This window comes from Phoxinus phoxinus (assembly GCF_949152265.1).
Source record: "Phoxinus phoxinus genome assembly, chromosome: 7".
Taxonomy (NCBI): Eukaryota; Metazoa; Chordata; class Actinopteri; order Cypriniformes; family Leuciscidae; genus Phoxinus; species Phoxinus phoxinus.
This window is the reverse complement of record NC_136882.1, coordinates 8732969-8748966: the sequence shown is the minus strand read 5'-3', so window position 1 is coordinate 8748966 and position 15998 is coordinate 8732969. Positions and strand designations below refer to the sequence as shown.

Genomic DNA, 15998 nt, shown 5'->3' with positions numbered 1-15998 from the left:
ACCTGTCCAGGCTTGCTAATATGAAAAGCGCTCACCTTGATTAATTGGAACTTGATGCTGGAATATCAACAAAGTCTGTGATGACAGATGATCTGTTCGACCGAGTTTAAGGTACAGCGGGTCATTATGCTGTGAGGGAGACAGAATGCTAAAGCATCACTCAGCTTTATTACCACTCAGAAACCCACTGGAGTATAAATATTGTTCAAAGTGATTAATTGATAACTAATTTGCATTTAATATGGGTTCAGACTGCATACAACAGCTCAAACTCTGAAATTTGTCAGCGATACATTTGGAATAAAAATGTTTACAATTTAAATCTCCCATGTCACTAAGACCACTGAATATGAGAGTACGGAATTTTATTTTGATATTTTTCTGCAATTTGAAACCTTGCAATTTTGAAGCACTTAATTTAATATATAAAAATATGCATAAACGTGTTTTATTTTTATTTTTTATAACCAGTGGATTCCTAAAAACTCACTTTTTTTAAAGTGGGAAAAATAAAATGTACCATCAGTATTAATCCTTTGTGAAGGACAACATCCTTGGCATGGTTGTAATAGTGGTGTGTGTGTGTTTTCAGAAATTCCTGGATGAGCTTCACGATCATGGGCAGCTGCACTCCATGTCTGCCTGGATGGAGATGTACCCGACCGTCAGTGCTGATATCCGCTTCAACAACATGCTGGGCCAGCCAGGTCTCTGTCTCTCTCTCTCTCTCGCTCGCACAAACGCTCAGAGCGTGGCAGGCTTTGATGTTGATGAATAATACATGTAAAAGGGTCCTGTCCTCATTTCTGACGGTCTCCATTTCACCAGTACAATCTGTGAACTCCACATGACTGAAACATCAGCACATATAAAATGGGCCATATTTTGGGCCCAGTAAATAATTGAATGGCGAATAAAAAATCCATTTATATTATGATTTTTCTATGATAATCATTATTAAATACATTGCAATTGGATATTGGTGTCATTTATTGTAAAAGTGATAAGCTGCTCACCATTGTTCTGCTGTTTGTAAATTTTAGGCTCCACCCCTCTGGACTTATTCAAGTTTTACGTGGAGGATCTGAAAGCTCGTTACCATGACGAGAAGAGAATCATTAAAGATATCCTGAAGGTGAGAGAGAGAGACTGACGATCAGTGTTTATCAGATCTGTGCTGAATCCCTTGATGAAGTGTGTGTGTGTGTGTGTGTGTGTGCGCGTGTGTTTGCAGGATAAGGGCTTCCTGGTGGAGATCAACACAGGCTTTGAGGATTTTGGCTCAGTGATCAGCTCTGATAAACGCGCCACCACACTGGATGCTGGAAACATCAAACTGGCCTTCAACAGTGTAAGGAGACTGCCTTGCTGTACTTTATTCAAATGAACCCTGTTCCAAAATGCAGTGAGATGCCTAAATACATTTTACGGCAACAAATTATGGTTTTCATCCAACGTGAAGGCAGGTAGGGAGTCCCAAAATTCGATCCCTAAATGCTGACAGTGTTTGTAGCGTTGAGGTTTCCACGACAGATTCGGCTATTTTAAAATGGACACAGGTAGCATTTTTTGGGGCTACTAATGCTGCGTTCACATCAAACGCGAATAGAGCGCTGGCGCGAGTGATTTCAATGTTAAGTCAACGTAAAGACGTGTTTACGCGCGTCTGGCGGTCCTGCGCCGCGAATGAGGCGTTTAGCGTGACGCAGTAGACACGAATTCGCTTCATTCGCATCGAAAGATGAGAATTGAGCGTCTGGCGCGATACACGCGAGTGGTGCTTTGTGCATTCACGCGTTTGACGTGAATTCGCGTCTGACGCCCGAGTTGAAAAATTTAAACTTTGGCGTCAATTCGCTCCACGTTAACCAACCAAGAGCCTGCTTGCTGCTGTCACATGGTGAAGTGACGTGATAAACGGGGACAGGCCCGCTTTTCAGTTTATAATGTCATTTTAAATGTTTGGCCTCAATAAATTATTTTGCGTGAAAGGAATGACATTATTCAGCTATATGTTAACTATGAATGTGACACTGAACACTTGCAGTCATAAATTTCTGAATGAGATGAAGAAAAACTCATTGTGCGAGCTGTCTCTTTAAAACCGTGTGGTTTATATACACGTTGCTGCTGATTTTGACTTTTTTGACACACTCACCAAACAAGAGAGAACTTTTCTTTAACCCCTTTGCACACTGTTTCCAGGAAACATGTCGTTCAACACGGAAACCGTAGCAAAACGTTGCACACCGGTTTGATCTTGAACGTGCCCCTGTTGTAAAAGTGAATGAACACATCCTGTATACGAGTCTAAATAACTAATTATTGAGAATGAAACGGCTTGTATTATGTTTTTCTAACTCGAAACGATCAGCCAATGATTGGAACCAGCTGATAATCGCACATTTTGATGATGCAAAAGACTAACGCATGCTCACGCTGTAGGAGGCGGGTATGAAAGGCTGAGTAACAATGGCGTCTCAGTCTCCAGCGGGCTTGAGTAAAATAATAATGTTCTTACAAGCTGTGTGTAATTTAAACTAACACAATATAATAAACCAACATGGCAAAACTGTACCAGGGGAACTAATATAAACAATATAATTGGTATTATCAATATCATAAAAATAATAGAAGGCAGGACATTTCATTTATTATGATTAAATAGTTCAGTATAAAAAAAGTGTGTATAGATTGATTGAAGTAAAACTTTAAAGTTTTGTTGAATTATAATTTTTTTTTATCTCATGTTAAAGTTTACTTACACCTATGAGTTGTAATAATTTATATCAATTAATTGGGGGCACAGGCTTTCTTATATATAAGAAGGGGGCTTTGAGGACAATAAATAAATAAAAAGTTTAGAAAATGCAGATATATTATCGAATCAAAATTGGATTAAAAATTGATTCTGGATTTTAAATCAAATCGTGGCCCCAAGAATTGATTTTAATCCAAAAGATGCCCACCCCTAGTTTGTGTGCTGATTGCAGTTTGTCCGTGCAATTTGCTGCCTTTGAAATGAACCCTGATAAGCGACTGACCTGAATTATCCTACAATGTGGATTCTGTCTTGCCTGTGTAGACTTTAGAAAGAAAGCCAGCTCATTAGAGTTTGGAGCAGAGAACCAGTGTGTTTAGTTCATGTTTACTGATTAATGATGTGAGAGTTCATATTCATTGACTTGTGTTTGGTTTCTCTTCCTGGTTCTGTTGTAGTTGCTGGAGAAGGCTGAAGCACGTGAGAGGGAGAGAGAGAAAGAGGAGGCCAGGAAGATGAAGAGGAAGGAGGCAGCGTTTAAGAGCATGCTGAAACAGGCCACGCCCCCTCTAGAGCCTGAGGCCACGTGGGAGGCAGTATGTCACGCTATTACTATATCAACAATTATATAGAAGTAGAATCTATCTGAACTGACTCTTTATGATGTCTTAGTCTTCCTCTACTGATCTGGTGTGAATGTGTGTTCATGCTTGCTCAGGTACGAGAGCGTTTCCTAAAAGAGCCTGCGTTTGAGGACATCACTCTGGAGTCTGAGAGGAAGAGGATATTCAAAGACTTCATGCATGTACTAGAGGTATAAAAGAATTATGAATGGTTTTTACATGACTTTTTAAAGAAGGCCGATTCATATGTACAATAATTAACTTGAGAATAGGTGTGTTCATTTTTCTGTACGGTTTATCGTGACATTCAAGTTTTTTTTTTTATATATATATATTTTAAAGGGGTCCTATTATGCTTTTTTTTTTTTTACATTGCCAGCTTTCTTTAGTGTGTAATGATGCTGTTTGAGCATGAAAAGGTCTGCAAAGTTACAAAGCCAAAGCTCGAAATTGTGACCATTTTGGTAAAATATGCTCCCAAAATTGAATCTCAATTTTTTTAAATATATATATTTTTTTATTTATGCGAGTGCAAATAATTGTTTTGATGCAACTTTTTTATTGAGTGTAATATTTTCACACAAATGACATTTCAGGAAATTACTAAAGTCTCTTAACAGAACATTAACACAGGCTACGGGACACACAAGACTGACGCAAAGAGGAGAGCGCATACGCGCAGCAGAGAAAATACCAGTCACAGCAAGATCACTGTTTGTGATGCTTGAAATATCGAAAGAAACATAAATATTATATTGGTGTGAATATCTCTGAAGGGCACTGTCTGTCTTCAGGATAGTTTCAATCACGTTTTCTTTTCCTCTTCCCTCCGTATAAAGTCGTGTTTATAAGCACAGCTGCTTCGTTTACTGCGTTACCCAAAGAAACGCTTATTTTCCATAGTCGCCACCTGCTGTCAGAGAGGGAATTTGCATTTTCATTCAGTCTGTCTGCTGTTTTTGTTTTGTGCAGGTGTTGTGTGTAACATAATTTCACAGAGCAAATACAGAATGGTCTGAGTTTAGCTTTTAAGTCTTGAAATTATGCAATCTAATTTAAATCAAAAACAACTGCTCATGTTACATGTGTATAGCATCTTTGTTTGGATTGTGATTAAAATGCAGTGGTTGCCTCTAGTTTTCAAATTTCAAATGTGTTCAAAATCACGCTTGAAGCGGTTGACCAATCACAACACAGTGGTCCAGCCGACCAATCAGATCACATTGTGCTTTTAGGAACTAAACCGAGCATTACTGACAGACTGGGAAGAGAGATGCTGCAATATGGGAAAAATATTTGAACAGCCAATAATTCAGTAATTCATTGATTGTCTGATTTCTTTACAGCACGAATGTCAGCATCATCACTCAAAGACTAAAAAACACTCCAAGAAATCCAAGAAACACCACAGAAAACGTTCCCGATCTCGATCAGTGAGTACCTCTAGTCTCGTACCATACCTTTTGGGAGATATTTGTCGTTCTGACATTGAAATTGGCCATTGTATTTGTGAAGGGAACTGTCTTCAGAAAAGTTTCGATGGCGTTTTCTTTTGGTCTTACCTCTATATAATGACAACTACAGTGGTGTTTAACCCCTTATCAAGCACCCCCCTTTTTTTAATAGACATGAAAAAGCACATTCCGAACTTAAATGGTTGTAATTCAAGAATGCTTTGGAATATAGATGTAAGATTGGTCTTGTTTTTAAGACACTTGGCAGATTTTTGTAGAAGTGAAATAAATGAAGACAGTTAAATAGAAAAAAAGTTATAGAAGTTTGAGTTTATGAAAATGTACAATGTTAAAAATTTAATTATTCATATTTTATATATACATTTTCAAAACCTAGCGGACTAAAACTTCAAGAAAATCAATGGCAAAAATCTGAACAAGTTGTGTTACAAATTTTAGGTTGATGTCTCAAAAAATAAGCTTTCAGTGAGATTTTGTTTGGGCGCAGTACCAAACTTTTTCACTAGTGTACATTACTGCCCATATAAGGGTGTCTCCATTTCCATATGTTGTTTGAGTGATCTGAACCATTATTTTTACAATTTTCATAAAATTTATGAAGTAGACATCCTATTCAGAAGTACTGTTGGACGTTTGGCATATTTGATTTTGAAATGAATTCAACCTCGAAGAAACTGAACACGCCTTAGGAGTATGCAAATATTCTGGTTGCAAATTGATAAATTACAGCTCCTCTGTAATTTATTTAAAAAAATAAGTCACCAAATATGTAAACTAGAGATTGTAAGCTTTCAAATGATATATAGTTTGTCAGGATTAGTTTAGGTTTAGTATAGGATATTACTGTTTTAAATATGTAATGGCTGTGGCAATATAAGGGGTTAAGCAAAAGGGTAACCAGCTTTATTTCTGCAGCCCATCTTCCGTTTTTGTTTACTTTGTTTTTGTCAAAACTGTATTTGAATTGTGAAGTTGTTAAATCATAATTTTTAAAGGCATTTTAAAGTTTATGGTATTGCAAACAAACAAGTAAATTGCTAACCGCTCACCTAATTCAGTCCAGACTAGGGTTATAAACCACGATGTCTCGCAAGTATGGTGATGCAGATTGCAGTCGGTTTCCAGGCAATCATTGACAATATCGGGGAAAAAGGACAAACATATTTCACATAGCCCCATATTTACACACATATTTATTCACATGCAATAGCATGACTAAAATAGTTTCTATAGGCTTGTAGTTGGTAGGTTTAGGAATAGAAAATAAATTCCAATTCTTGATACCATTATTTAAGCGCCAAAGAGAACACTTCTGCATGCGCACTGTTTTCTGTGCTGCACACACATCCAAAGCATGCATGGAGTCTTATATAGTGCGTGGACAAATACATTATAGCATATTGGGAGCATTGTTGAAGATAAAAATAAATACTCAAATATAATTTAATCATAATTACTTCTGTTCATAAATAAATAAAGCAGTGATTTTTATTTTGTTATAAGTGGCCTAAGGGGACCTTGGAACTCTAACCAGAAAGAAAAAATATTACCTTACCGTTTTTGCTCATGCAGAACGAGCAAATTTTTTTTTTTAATCCCTAATTTTAGACAAATAACAAATACATTATAGCTTGAATACAAGTTTAAAAACAGCACTTCTCGTTATAATTTATCTTTCTTACAATCATCAAATTGAGTTCTGTTCAATTGTATTCGTTCTCATGAAACTAAATTAATTTCAAACACAAATTTGGTAAGAACCGTGTGGAAATTATTAGCAACACTATCATAACAAAGCTAATGTTGTATGTTAGTTTAAGCTCAAACTAACAGAAGTAAAACCTTTAACGTTTCAATCATTAAATGAAACCAACTGAATCGCAGGCTAGCATTAGATAAAGTGCAGCCAAACTCAACATGATGTGTGTTTACTGTGTATGTCGGCAGTGTTGTCTGTGTTGTTGGTTTGGGAAGACAATATAATCGGATATCGCAATATTTTCTAAGGTGATTATTGATAAAATATTTTTTTACATGTCCAGACAAATGTTTATTTTATTTTTTATTTTTTTTATAAACTGCATGGTGCAAAGTGTACATGAATTGAATGCTAGAGCAGACATCACAGCACATTGCTTTCTTCAGTGCTCACATTACAACAAACATACACCCTTTTCTTTGTAGATTACCAATTAAGGATAATCCGCTGGATTCAATTAGCAAGATTAGAGCTCCAAGAGAGTATGGCAGTTCACGGCATGTCGTAATTACAGTAGTCTCGAGATGACAATGTGACGTTTTATTCTGAGCTGGGAATTATGTGTTTCTATGGCACCACTATCAAGGGCAAATGAATCCGCAGTGGTCAGGTGGTGCAGCGGTCACGTGGTACAATTAGGAACTCTCTGAAAATTCCTATCTTACAAGCTGTGATTATGACCTCTACGAGGACATGAATGCTTTTTACAAGTTTTAATTACGACATAGCATGCACTCACCTTTAACGTATAGCTCATTATATTACAAATATTACAACTGCAGCTAATATAATAATTGCAAATCTGCAAAAGATACTACAAACTAGGGTTGTGCCGATATCGACGATAGTCAGTTATCGTTGATGGTACATTCCTTTGACAATATCAGTACGATATTTGGCTCGTTTTCCCATTAATGTATTTATTATTCTTATTATTATAAAGCTAGTTTTGTTATTAAATACATTTTAGGAACTACAATTAATTTGCCTTGCCTAAATTCATAACATCACCACATAGCCTAACACTTGCGACATCACCGACACGCGCGTATGAGGACTCCTCTAAGAATGTTTTTAAAATGGACAAAAAAACTACATCCCACATCAAAATTAAATTGCAAGGTGATCCATTCACAAATTGTCAAGAGTGCTTGTTTTAACAGAAACACCATTCTTATACAGATCCAAGATGAAAACGGCATCGTTGTTCGTCAGTATTTTGTTTCCATAGCACATTAACAAAACATTTAATGACACTAATAACACTAAATCAATACAATTACAAAATATTAATACTAATATCACTAAAATGATATAGGCCTAATAACAGCCTTTAGTTCACAAACACAGCACAACTCTGTAAGCTGCTTTTGAGTTTCAAAGATGGCAAACACTTGTTTAACAAGAAATATTCTTCTTATTTTTTCACTCATTAATGTAGGTCCACAAGAGAGATATTAAGCCAGTAAATTAAGATAGTTGCAATACCGTTATATCCACCATTGTCTTTGAGAGAATGTGGCGTAATGGAGTGACTGAAAGCAGAAACGGACTGAGCTTTCGGCATCTCTATCAGGGAATGAGCGCGTTTACATGCACGTTCTTAACCCGATTATGCTGAATAAACTGACAATGCATGTGGTCATGTAAACGCATTAACCCGTTTTCCTTTATCGGAGTCATAAGTTTAAGCATAAACCGATCGACTCCGCTAGATTTTTGCCGCTTACTCTGATTTCTCCCGGCATTTAAAACACATTAACCTGCGTTCTTTGGGCTTATTGAAGTGTGCATATGTGAAGTGCATCCAAACAGAGAGATCACTGGTAGGAGGACATATATCGCAAACTCCGATTCTTTCTTGACCCAAGAAATTATTAAAAACGTTATTTAGTTAGTTAAGCGATATTTCAACATATCAGCGGGAAATTTACGGAGTCAGATACAAAAATTATTAGGATTTTTTTTTTTACCTCACTATACGGGGACTTAACCTGATTTAGCCTATTAATAAACACTCCACCTTTGCTAGCAAAATAGAAAAAGATTCTCATTTATAAAACGAAGTAATGAAACAAGCAAATTAATAAGTAAATAAACAAGTTAATAATCAAATAATTAAAGGAGAACTCCGGTGCAAAATGAACCTTTGGTCTAATTACACATTGTTACCTAGTCAACCGTTATCTGAGATTTGTTTTCATGATTATCGAATGTAAATAGTTTTATCTCTAAAAACAGTTTAGCCTATAACGCTAGTATAACGCTAGTATATGGGGCATTGAGTAATGACAAATAAAAAACGCATGTTAATACCACTAACAAGGCTCAAAATAGCCCCACACTAACACGGTAGCATAATGAGGGTCCCTACATGCAAACCAAAGCATTGGGAACTTTGACAGTGTCCAGACAGTTAAATAAGATATTTTATACATAGTCAACTTCACGTATACAAGCAGAATCCATCTTTGAAAAACAGACTCTATCAATCGATCTACGAACCACCGATCCAAATGCGCTGGACCATATGAGATTCTACACAGTTCAGCGCATTTGGATCGGCTGTTCGTAGATCGACTGATAGAGTCTGTTTTTCAAAGATGGATTCTGCTTGTATTCGTGAAGTTGACTGTATGTATAAAATATCTTCTTATTAAACTGTCTGGACACTGTCAAAGTTCTCAATGCTTCGGTTTGCATGTAGGGACCCTCATTATGCTACCGTGTTAGTGTGGGGCTATTTTGAGCCTTGTTAGTGGTATTAACAAGCGATTTTTATTTGTCATTACTCAATGCCCCATATACTAGCGTTATACTAGCGTTATAGGCTAAACTGTTTTTAGGGATACAACTATTTACATTCGATAATCATGAAAACAAATCTCAGATAACGGTTGACTATGTAACAATGTGTAATTAGACCAAAGGTTCATTTTGCACCGGAGTTCTCCTTTAAGCCCCGCCCCCTCACGATAATATCGTGTATCACCGATCTCACAGGCTGACGATAGGACAATAATGGAGCATATCGCCCAACACTACTACAAACAACACAAAGAAGCACAATGTGTCAAAAACAAAACATAACAAAGCAGGAAAGTTCTAATTATTCATTCTCACCATCAGGGAATGACTTATGTTCAAAATCTAAAAGGCAACATTTTAACAATTTCTTGTTTCTATCTCCGTCTCTTTAATGAGGTTAAATCCTCTCAATGCCCAGGAACTGTCAAACAAAGAATGTTTGGCGAGCTTAAAATTACGATAAATTAGACATCCTGTCTCCCGGTGGCAGTTGTATGTTCACTGATTCTTGTGCATAATGCACGTGTGTTTTTGCCAACATATAACTATGAATGTGAACAAATAATAATATACATCAAATATGTACTCTTGCAAGTGATCAATTGTCCAACTTTGTATGTTTTTAACATGTAAGAGGATGTGTAAATGATTTACATTGAGCCTATTTAGTACAAATGAAAGCCTGGGCATCAACAAGAGTAGTTGGAGAGATGTAAGACTAGAGATCCTAGAAAAACTAGAGCTCCTAGAAAAAACACAAACTGTTTGATCATTAAATACATTCGAAAACTGATCATTAAATACATTCAAAAACTGAGGATCACTTTGAATAATGTACCAACAATTTAATCCTCCTAATGGTATTACTTAATGGACTATAAGTGTATTTAAAGACAAAAAAAAGCTCTTGTTTCATTTATTTATAATGAAGTTGCTCACCTCTTGTTCATCTGAAGTACGGACTTTCGCCAGTGTATATCAAGCCACTTATTGAGATATCACTGTGACTTAAAATCTGCATACAGGTTCTCGACTTTAACCTCAAAAGCATCTTTCTTAGAACAAATACAATGGAATCTTAAAAACTGACTATAAGGTAACCCACGTTTAAAGGCATATTGGATGAGCACTCTTAGCATGAAGACTGTTCTTTTCAGTATCTTTTCTATAAAGAGAAGAGACTGTGTTCATCAACAATGGATATACAACTATTAGGGGTGTAATGGTTACAGAAGTCAAGTTTTGGGGTCGCGATTCAATACGAATTCAATAGTCAAGTCATCTTCATTTATATAGCGCTTTTAACAATGATTGTTTCAAAGCTGCTTTACTGAGATAAAGGTATAATTTAAGGTAAATATTTTCCAATAAATGTACTTGTCCCCCCCAAGATTACTGATTGCTTAAAATGAAAAAATTAAGGAATTGTTAATTTGTTACTCTGATAGATTGACCAATGTTGTGCAGAAAAAAATTAACGGCTGTTTTTAAACATTGTTTGATTAAGGCGTATGATGTCATTTTCTTTGTGTGTGAGAGCGCGTCACATGCTGTGACACGATGGCGGATGCACAAAGTTCAATATTACACTTTTTCAAGAAATCACAGAAAGATAAACGAGGAGAAAATGAGATAAACGAGGAGTGCCATCTACATCTGCCTTCACCTTTCCACGAGGAGACAGCGAGTGAAGTGGCATCTGAGGCTTCCCATTTACAGGACACGCATATTTCATCACTGGACTGTAGTGAGACGTCCACGACACAATGCCAAATGATTATGTCTCATATCAGCGGAAACAACTGAAAATACTCAATTTATGGTCAGATAAGAGTAAGACATCCTTCGAAACTGTAAAGGGTCTATTTTTATTTGTGTACACTCACAAAAATTGCTCTTGTAAAACAGGATGCCGCTTTCTGCCGTCCCGGTTGCCTTTTTCCGATTGTGGCGGTTAGCAAACAGCTTTGTATTACCGCACGGGCCTGTTCCTCGTTCGACTGTATCCACCAAACCGTGACGTCCGTACCGTGATGATTCGGGACAAATACATGTACCGTTACAGCCCTAACAACTATACCAAAATATTTTATTAGTGGTACCCACTTGATGTGTAAATTTGATGGGTCTTACACAGTACATATTTATAAAGCAATGCTTTAAAATTTCCTTCAAAGTCTTTGTAAATAACAAAACAGTTAAGGGTGTTACCAGAGGCATTGTTGTTTTAAAACATCGTTACTACTAAGTGTAGTTCTATTCTAATTTCAGACTTTTCTGAAACTAGTTCAACGGCTGATTCTCATAAATCACGGAATTAAATAAATTAATACAGAATATAAAGAGGCTTCTTAAAGGGATAGTTCACTTTAAAATGAAAATTCTGTCGTCATATACTCACCCTCAAGTTGTTTCAAACCTGTATGAATGCCTTTCTTCTGCTGAACACAAAGGAAGATATTTTGAAAAATGTCAGTAACCAAACAGTTTACTGGTCCCATTGACTTCCATAGTAGGAAAAAAATAATACTATGGAAGTCAATGGGACCTGGTAACTGTTTTGTTACTGGCATTTTTCAAAATATCTTCCTTTGTGTTCAGCAGAAGAAAGGCATTCATACAGGTTTGAAACAACTTGAGGGTGAGTATATGATGACAGAGTTTTCATTTTTAAAGTGAACTATCCCTTTAATGACGGAGTATTTGCATTTTGATCTGGTTTAGAGTTTGCAGGTATGCATTTACTCGAGACACTTTCTCACACATCCTCCTAACTTGTGTACTGTGTGTTTGTTCACGGAAGGGCTCGGAGTCAGAGGATGATGAGTATCACTCGAAGAAGAAGAAACGTTCGACATCTAAATCTCCGTCTGAACACTCTTCCTCTGGGGAATCTGGTCAGTTTTGTTTCGGATCGATATCACTGTCCTGCACAGCACATCAATACTGAATTCATCATGACCGTTTAACAGCAGTCAGAGACTCTCAATGATAATCATGTGATATTGATCTTCACAGAGAGAAGTTACAAGAAATCTAAGAAACACAAGAAGAAGGGAAAGAAAAGACGACACAAATCAGTGAGTAGAGAAGTCTGAACCTGTTTTATATATTTTTTCTTGTGTAGCCACTGACTCAAGTCAGATGAGATGATGAGTCTGACAACATTACTAAATTACTTGCTCTCAGACAAACATCAAACATAGCACAGCAGAGTTTTAGTTTACGGTGCAGCATGTGATTTTACAAAATCGTTGTTAAAATATATATTTTTTTAAATCAACCAATACACGCCTCCCTCCTTTGCTCCGCCCCCAAACTGCACAAACACGCAATTGCAAAAGTGTCTCTCTTTGCAAAAGCAAAATAATGCTTCACGAAAAATAAATTAAGATGACGAACGAACAAGGCAGTACATAAAAAAGTTCACAAACGGTACACAAGAGTATATACAAGCAAGAGTTGGTTATTAGTCTCCAGACAAACAATGACACTCAACCAATGTTACTCGCGTGCGGAGCAGAAACAACTCAACCTCGGCATCTGCTCTCAGGCCTTAGGTCTCTACAGCGCTAGAAAAGCTTTTCTTATATTAAAGCTATTGCCTGATCATAAACCTTCTTCTTCCAGTGATATTCCTCTGAGCTTTTCTCGTTTGTAATGTCTCTCAGCCGTCTCTCTTTCTACAGTCTTTCTTCAAATCTCCCTCTCTCCTCTCCCATCAATAACAGCACAGAGAAACGATATCGTTGGCATCACTTTCATTTTCACGTCACCTCCGCTAATCCTGCCTCTTTGCCCATTTTCCTTTATCCGGGAGTGATGCGCTGCCAAGATGGCGATGGCCGGCTCCGCCCACTTTGGGCTTCAAAAACGCTCTTCAGAAACCTACGGGTGACGTCACGGACACGACGGCCATTTTTTTTACAGTCTATAGTGTGGACACTAATATAGTTATCTTTTCTAGTTAAATGATGTGAGCGGACCTTTACTCGCGGTTTTTAAAGCAATCATATTTCAATGTCATATATGATTCAGCAGCTTGTGCCATCCCCAAGCTTTCATGTATAAAAAGCAATTTCTAAAATCTAAAATATTTGTCCCTCTTTACTGATCATCTTTTTCAGTAATAGTTGTGCACAAACAGTGTTAGTTAAATTAAGTTTGAAATGAGTTATTAGTTTGAATCAGTCGGTAATGACTTGCAGACTGAATCAGTTTCAGTGGTTCTGAGATGGAAGTCATTACTTTTTACTTTACAAATAAACTGAGAACTTTTACCGTTACGTTGTACTTGTGTGATATTTTGCTGAGTGTGTTTTTGTGCTGGTACCTTTTGACTATCGTGGACCGCTAAATCCCGAAGCTTTTCGTCTTCTGTGCGGTGTCACCTGTTAAGAAGGTCTTTAACATTTACTGATAAATAAGTGTCTGGCTGTGGGATTGAAAATGAGCATACATAATATATGCTCAATTTGCATTTTATCTTGGACTGTTCATTAAATCACGGTGCTACACATTTACTCCCATCCTTTAAACACAAGTTTTATAAGATGTATAACTTTAAACTGCTATTATAGGATAATGAGGAAAATGGAGTATATCACAGATGTTGTCTTGCAGGCCTCCCCTGAGTCTGAAGGAGAGAAAGAGCGGAAGGGAAGAGAGAAAGAGAAGGATAAAGAGAACGACAAGTCCAGAGTGAAATCACGTGGAGAATCCAAACAGAAATCCCCCAAAAGAAAGAGTGCAAAAGACGAGGTGAGCGGTCATATCTGAGGCAGCATCTGTAGTCTCTCATTTGCTCTCACCCAGATGTGCTGTGAACCTCTGTGTCTGTCTCTCAGGGTGGATGGGACACGTCTGGCAGTGAACTGAGTGAAGGAGAGCTGGAGAAGAGGCGGCGCACTCTCCTGGAGCAGCTCGACGCACCATAAATCACTCACCGTCAGTCTGTCCGTCTCTGTCTCTCACTTGCATTCCTGTAATGTGTTTTGCATCCTTTTGGAATGTGCTGGCAGAATATTGATGAGCATCTGACTGTTGGATATTTGGCTGTGAATCCATCGACTGTCATGTAGTCTCCCTGAGAGGCATTATTGTCTGAACATCAGCACTCTTCTTGATCTGGGCGGCATGTTTGACTTTTTGTAACATTATTTTCAGAGGTTGCAAGTGTTAAGTTGCCTTCAACTGCAGAACCTTTTTTAGGTAGTTGTATATTTGTTAATGCCAATAGTTTTAAACATTGCTGATCAAATGGAAAAATGACCAAGCCTGCATACAAACGCCTATTATTCAACTTCAGATTAATCTGTAAGATTGTCTGTGAAAGCCATTTTGGGAAAACAATGTTATCAGTGTGAAAGAATTGTCTGCAGCATTGTTTTCAACTTGAATTTTGACAAATAAACTTTAAAAAGGATGATTTTATTTTGTTGCCGCCTTGTTCTTAAATTTACTCAACTTGAGCAAAAGTCATAGCGTTGCTTCATAGCATCCCTTCGGTAATTTCAGAGGTCCTCTACTTTCAGAGTAGGTTTAAAGTTGACAAATCCAACTAAATGAGTCTCAACATTTGCTACTAATGAAACGGTTTGATTCGCTTCTTGTGAGATTCTGTGTAATACACTTTGGAGATATGGGTATGTGTACATGACAACAACGTACTAAACTGAAAATTGTTCCTTTTTTTGGCATGCAGACGACAACGTTGTCAAAACACTCCCTATTCACACAGATCTGCGAAAACGAAATGCTGTATTCTGCTGCCAGGCCAGTAGTTGGCGATGTCACTTTGTAAAGAAACTACGCATGTTTACACGGAGACGATAACTATCGTTTTCATAAACGCGCACTTTGAAACCCGTTTTCAAAAGTTAGCATTTTCAGGCCCCCAAAACACTGTTGTGAACTACCGCTTAAGAACGGTATCGTGTAAAGGTACCCTATAAAATCGGTACAAAAATATTATGAATTTAAACATGTACAAGGAAATAGAGGAAGAAACACCATGAAACTGCCACAGAAGTTTTATAAGTCAAATAAAATATTTGGACATATCAATGCAAGTGAATCAACTGAATTTATTTAAGATTAATTAAATATATAGGTAATTTATACAGCCTATAGATTAATGTATTTAATTATAAATTATAGAGGTAATTTATATAGGTTCACAAGCACCACATAAGCATAGTGATTTTAAAAGACAAAAAGCTGGGTGATTTTTCCGAAATTCTTTCACCTTGAACTAGTTTAATTTACTTTGCTCACGGCTGATTGGTCTGTTTTTGGTTTGTGATCTCACCCAGAAGTAAACTGGCCCCAGTCCAGAGTAGTGGAAGTGACTAATGATCGTTGGTTGCGACGGAAGTGAATCAATCAAACTTTAGCTGGACAATAACTTTATTCTAGAGCTGCTGTAAAGCCAAAACGATCTCTGTTACTTTAATTTCCTATTATCACTGTAAAGCTGCTTTGGAACAGTCTATATTGTTAAAAGCGCTATATAAATGTGACTTGACCATGGTGATGAGAAGTTAACCAATCCACCACATTGAGGCTGAAAA

General features: G+C 37.0%; 1 protein-coding gene across 2 annotated transcripts in view; it reads left to right on the top strand.

Annotated features, from left to right (window-relative positions):
• Positions 1-14859, top strand: part of prpf40a (PRP40 pre-mRNA processing factor 40 homolog A) — a 36753-nt gene extending 21894 nt beyond the window's left edge. The window contains exons 17-26 of one of the 2 annotated variants that reach the window (XM_079617642.1): positions 593-707; positions 1044-1135; positions 1235-1351; positions 3220-3357; positions 3480-3575; positions 4731-4817; positions 12230-12323; positions 12445-12506; positions 14050-14187; positions 14274-14859. In XM_079617642.1, the coding sequence (XP_079473768.1) occupies positions 593-707; positions 1044-1135; positions 1235-1351; positions 3220-3357; positions 3480-3575; positions 4731-4817; positions 12230-12323; positions 12445-12506; positions 14050-14187; positions 14274-14363 (1029 nt within the window). In that variant the 3' untranslated portion in view covers positions 14364-14859. The remainder of the gene's footprint in view (positions 1-592; positions 708-1043; positions 1136-1234; positions 1352-3219; positions 3358-3479; positions 3576-4730; positions 4818-12229; positions 12324-12444; positions 12507-14049; positions 14188-14273) is intronic. The other variant, XM_079617643.1, reaches the window with a different exon arrangement.
• Positions 14860-15998: the final 1139 nt, after the last annotated feature.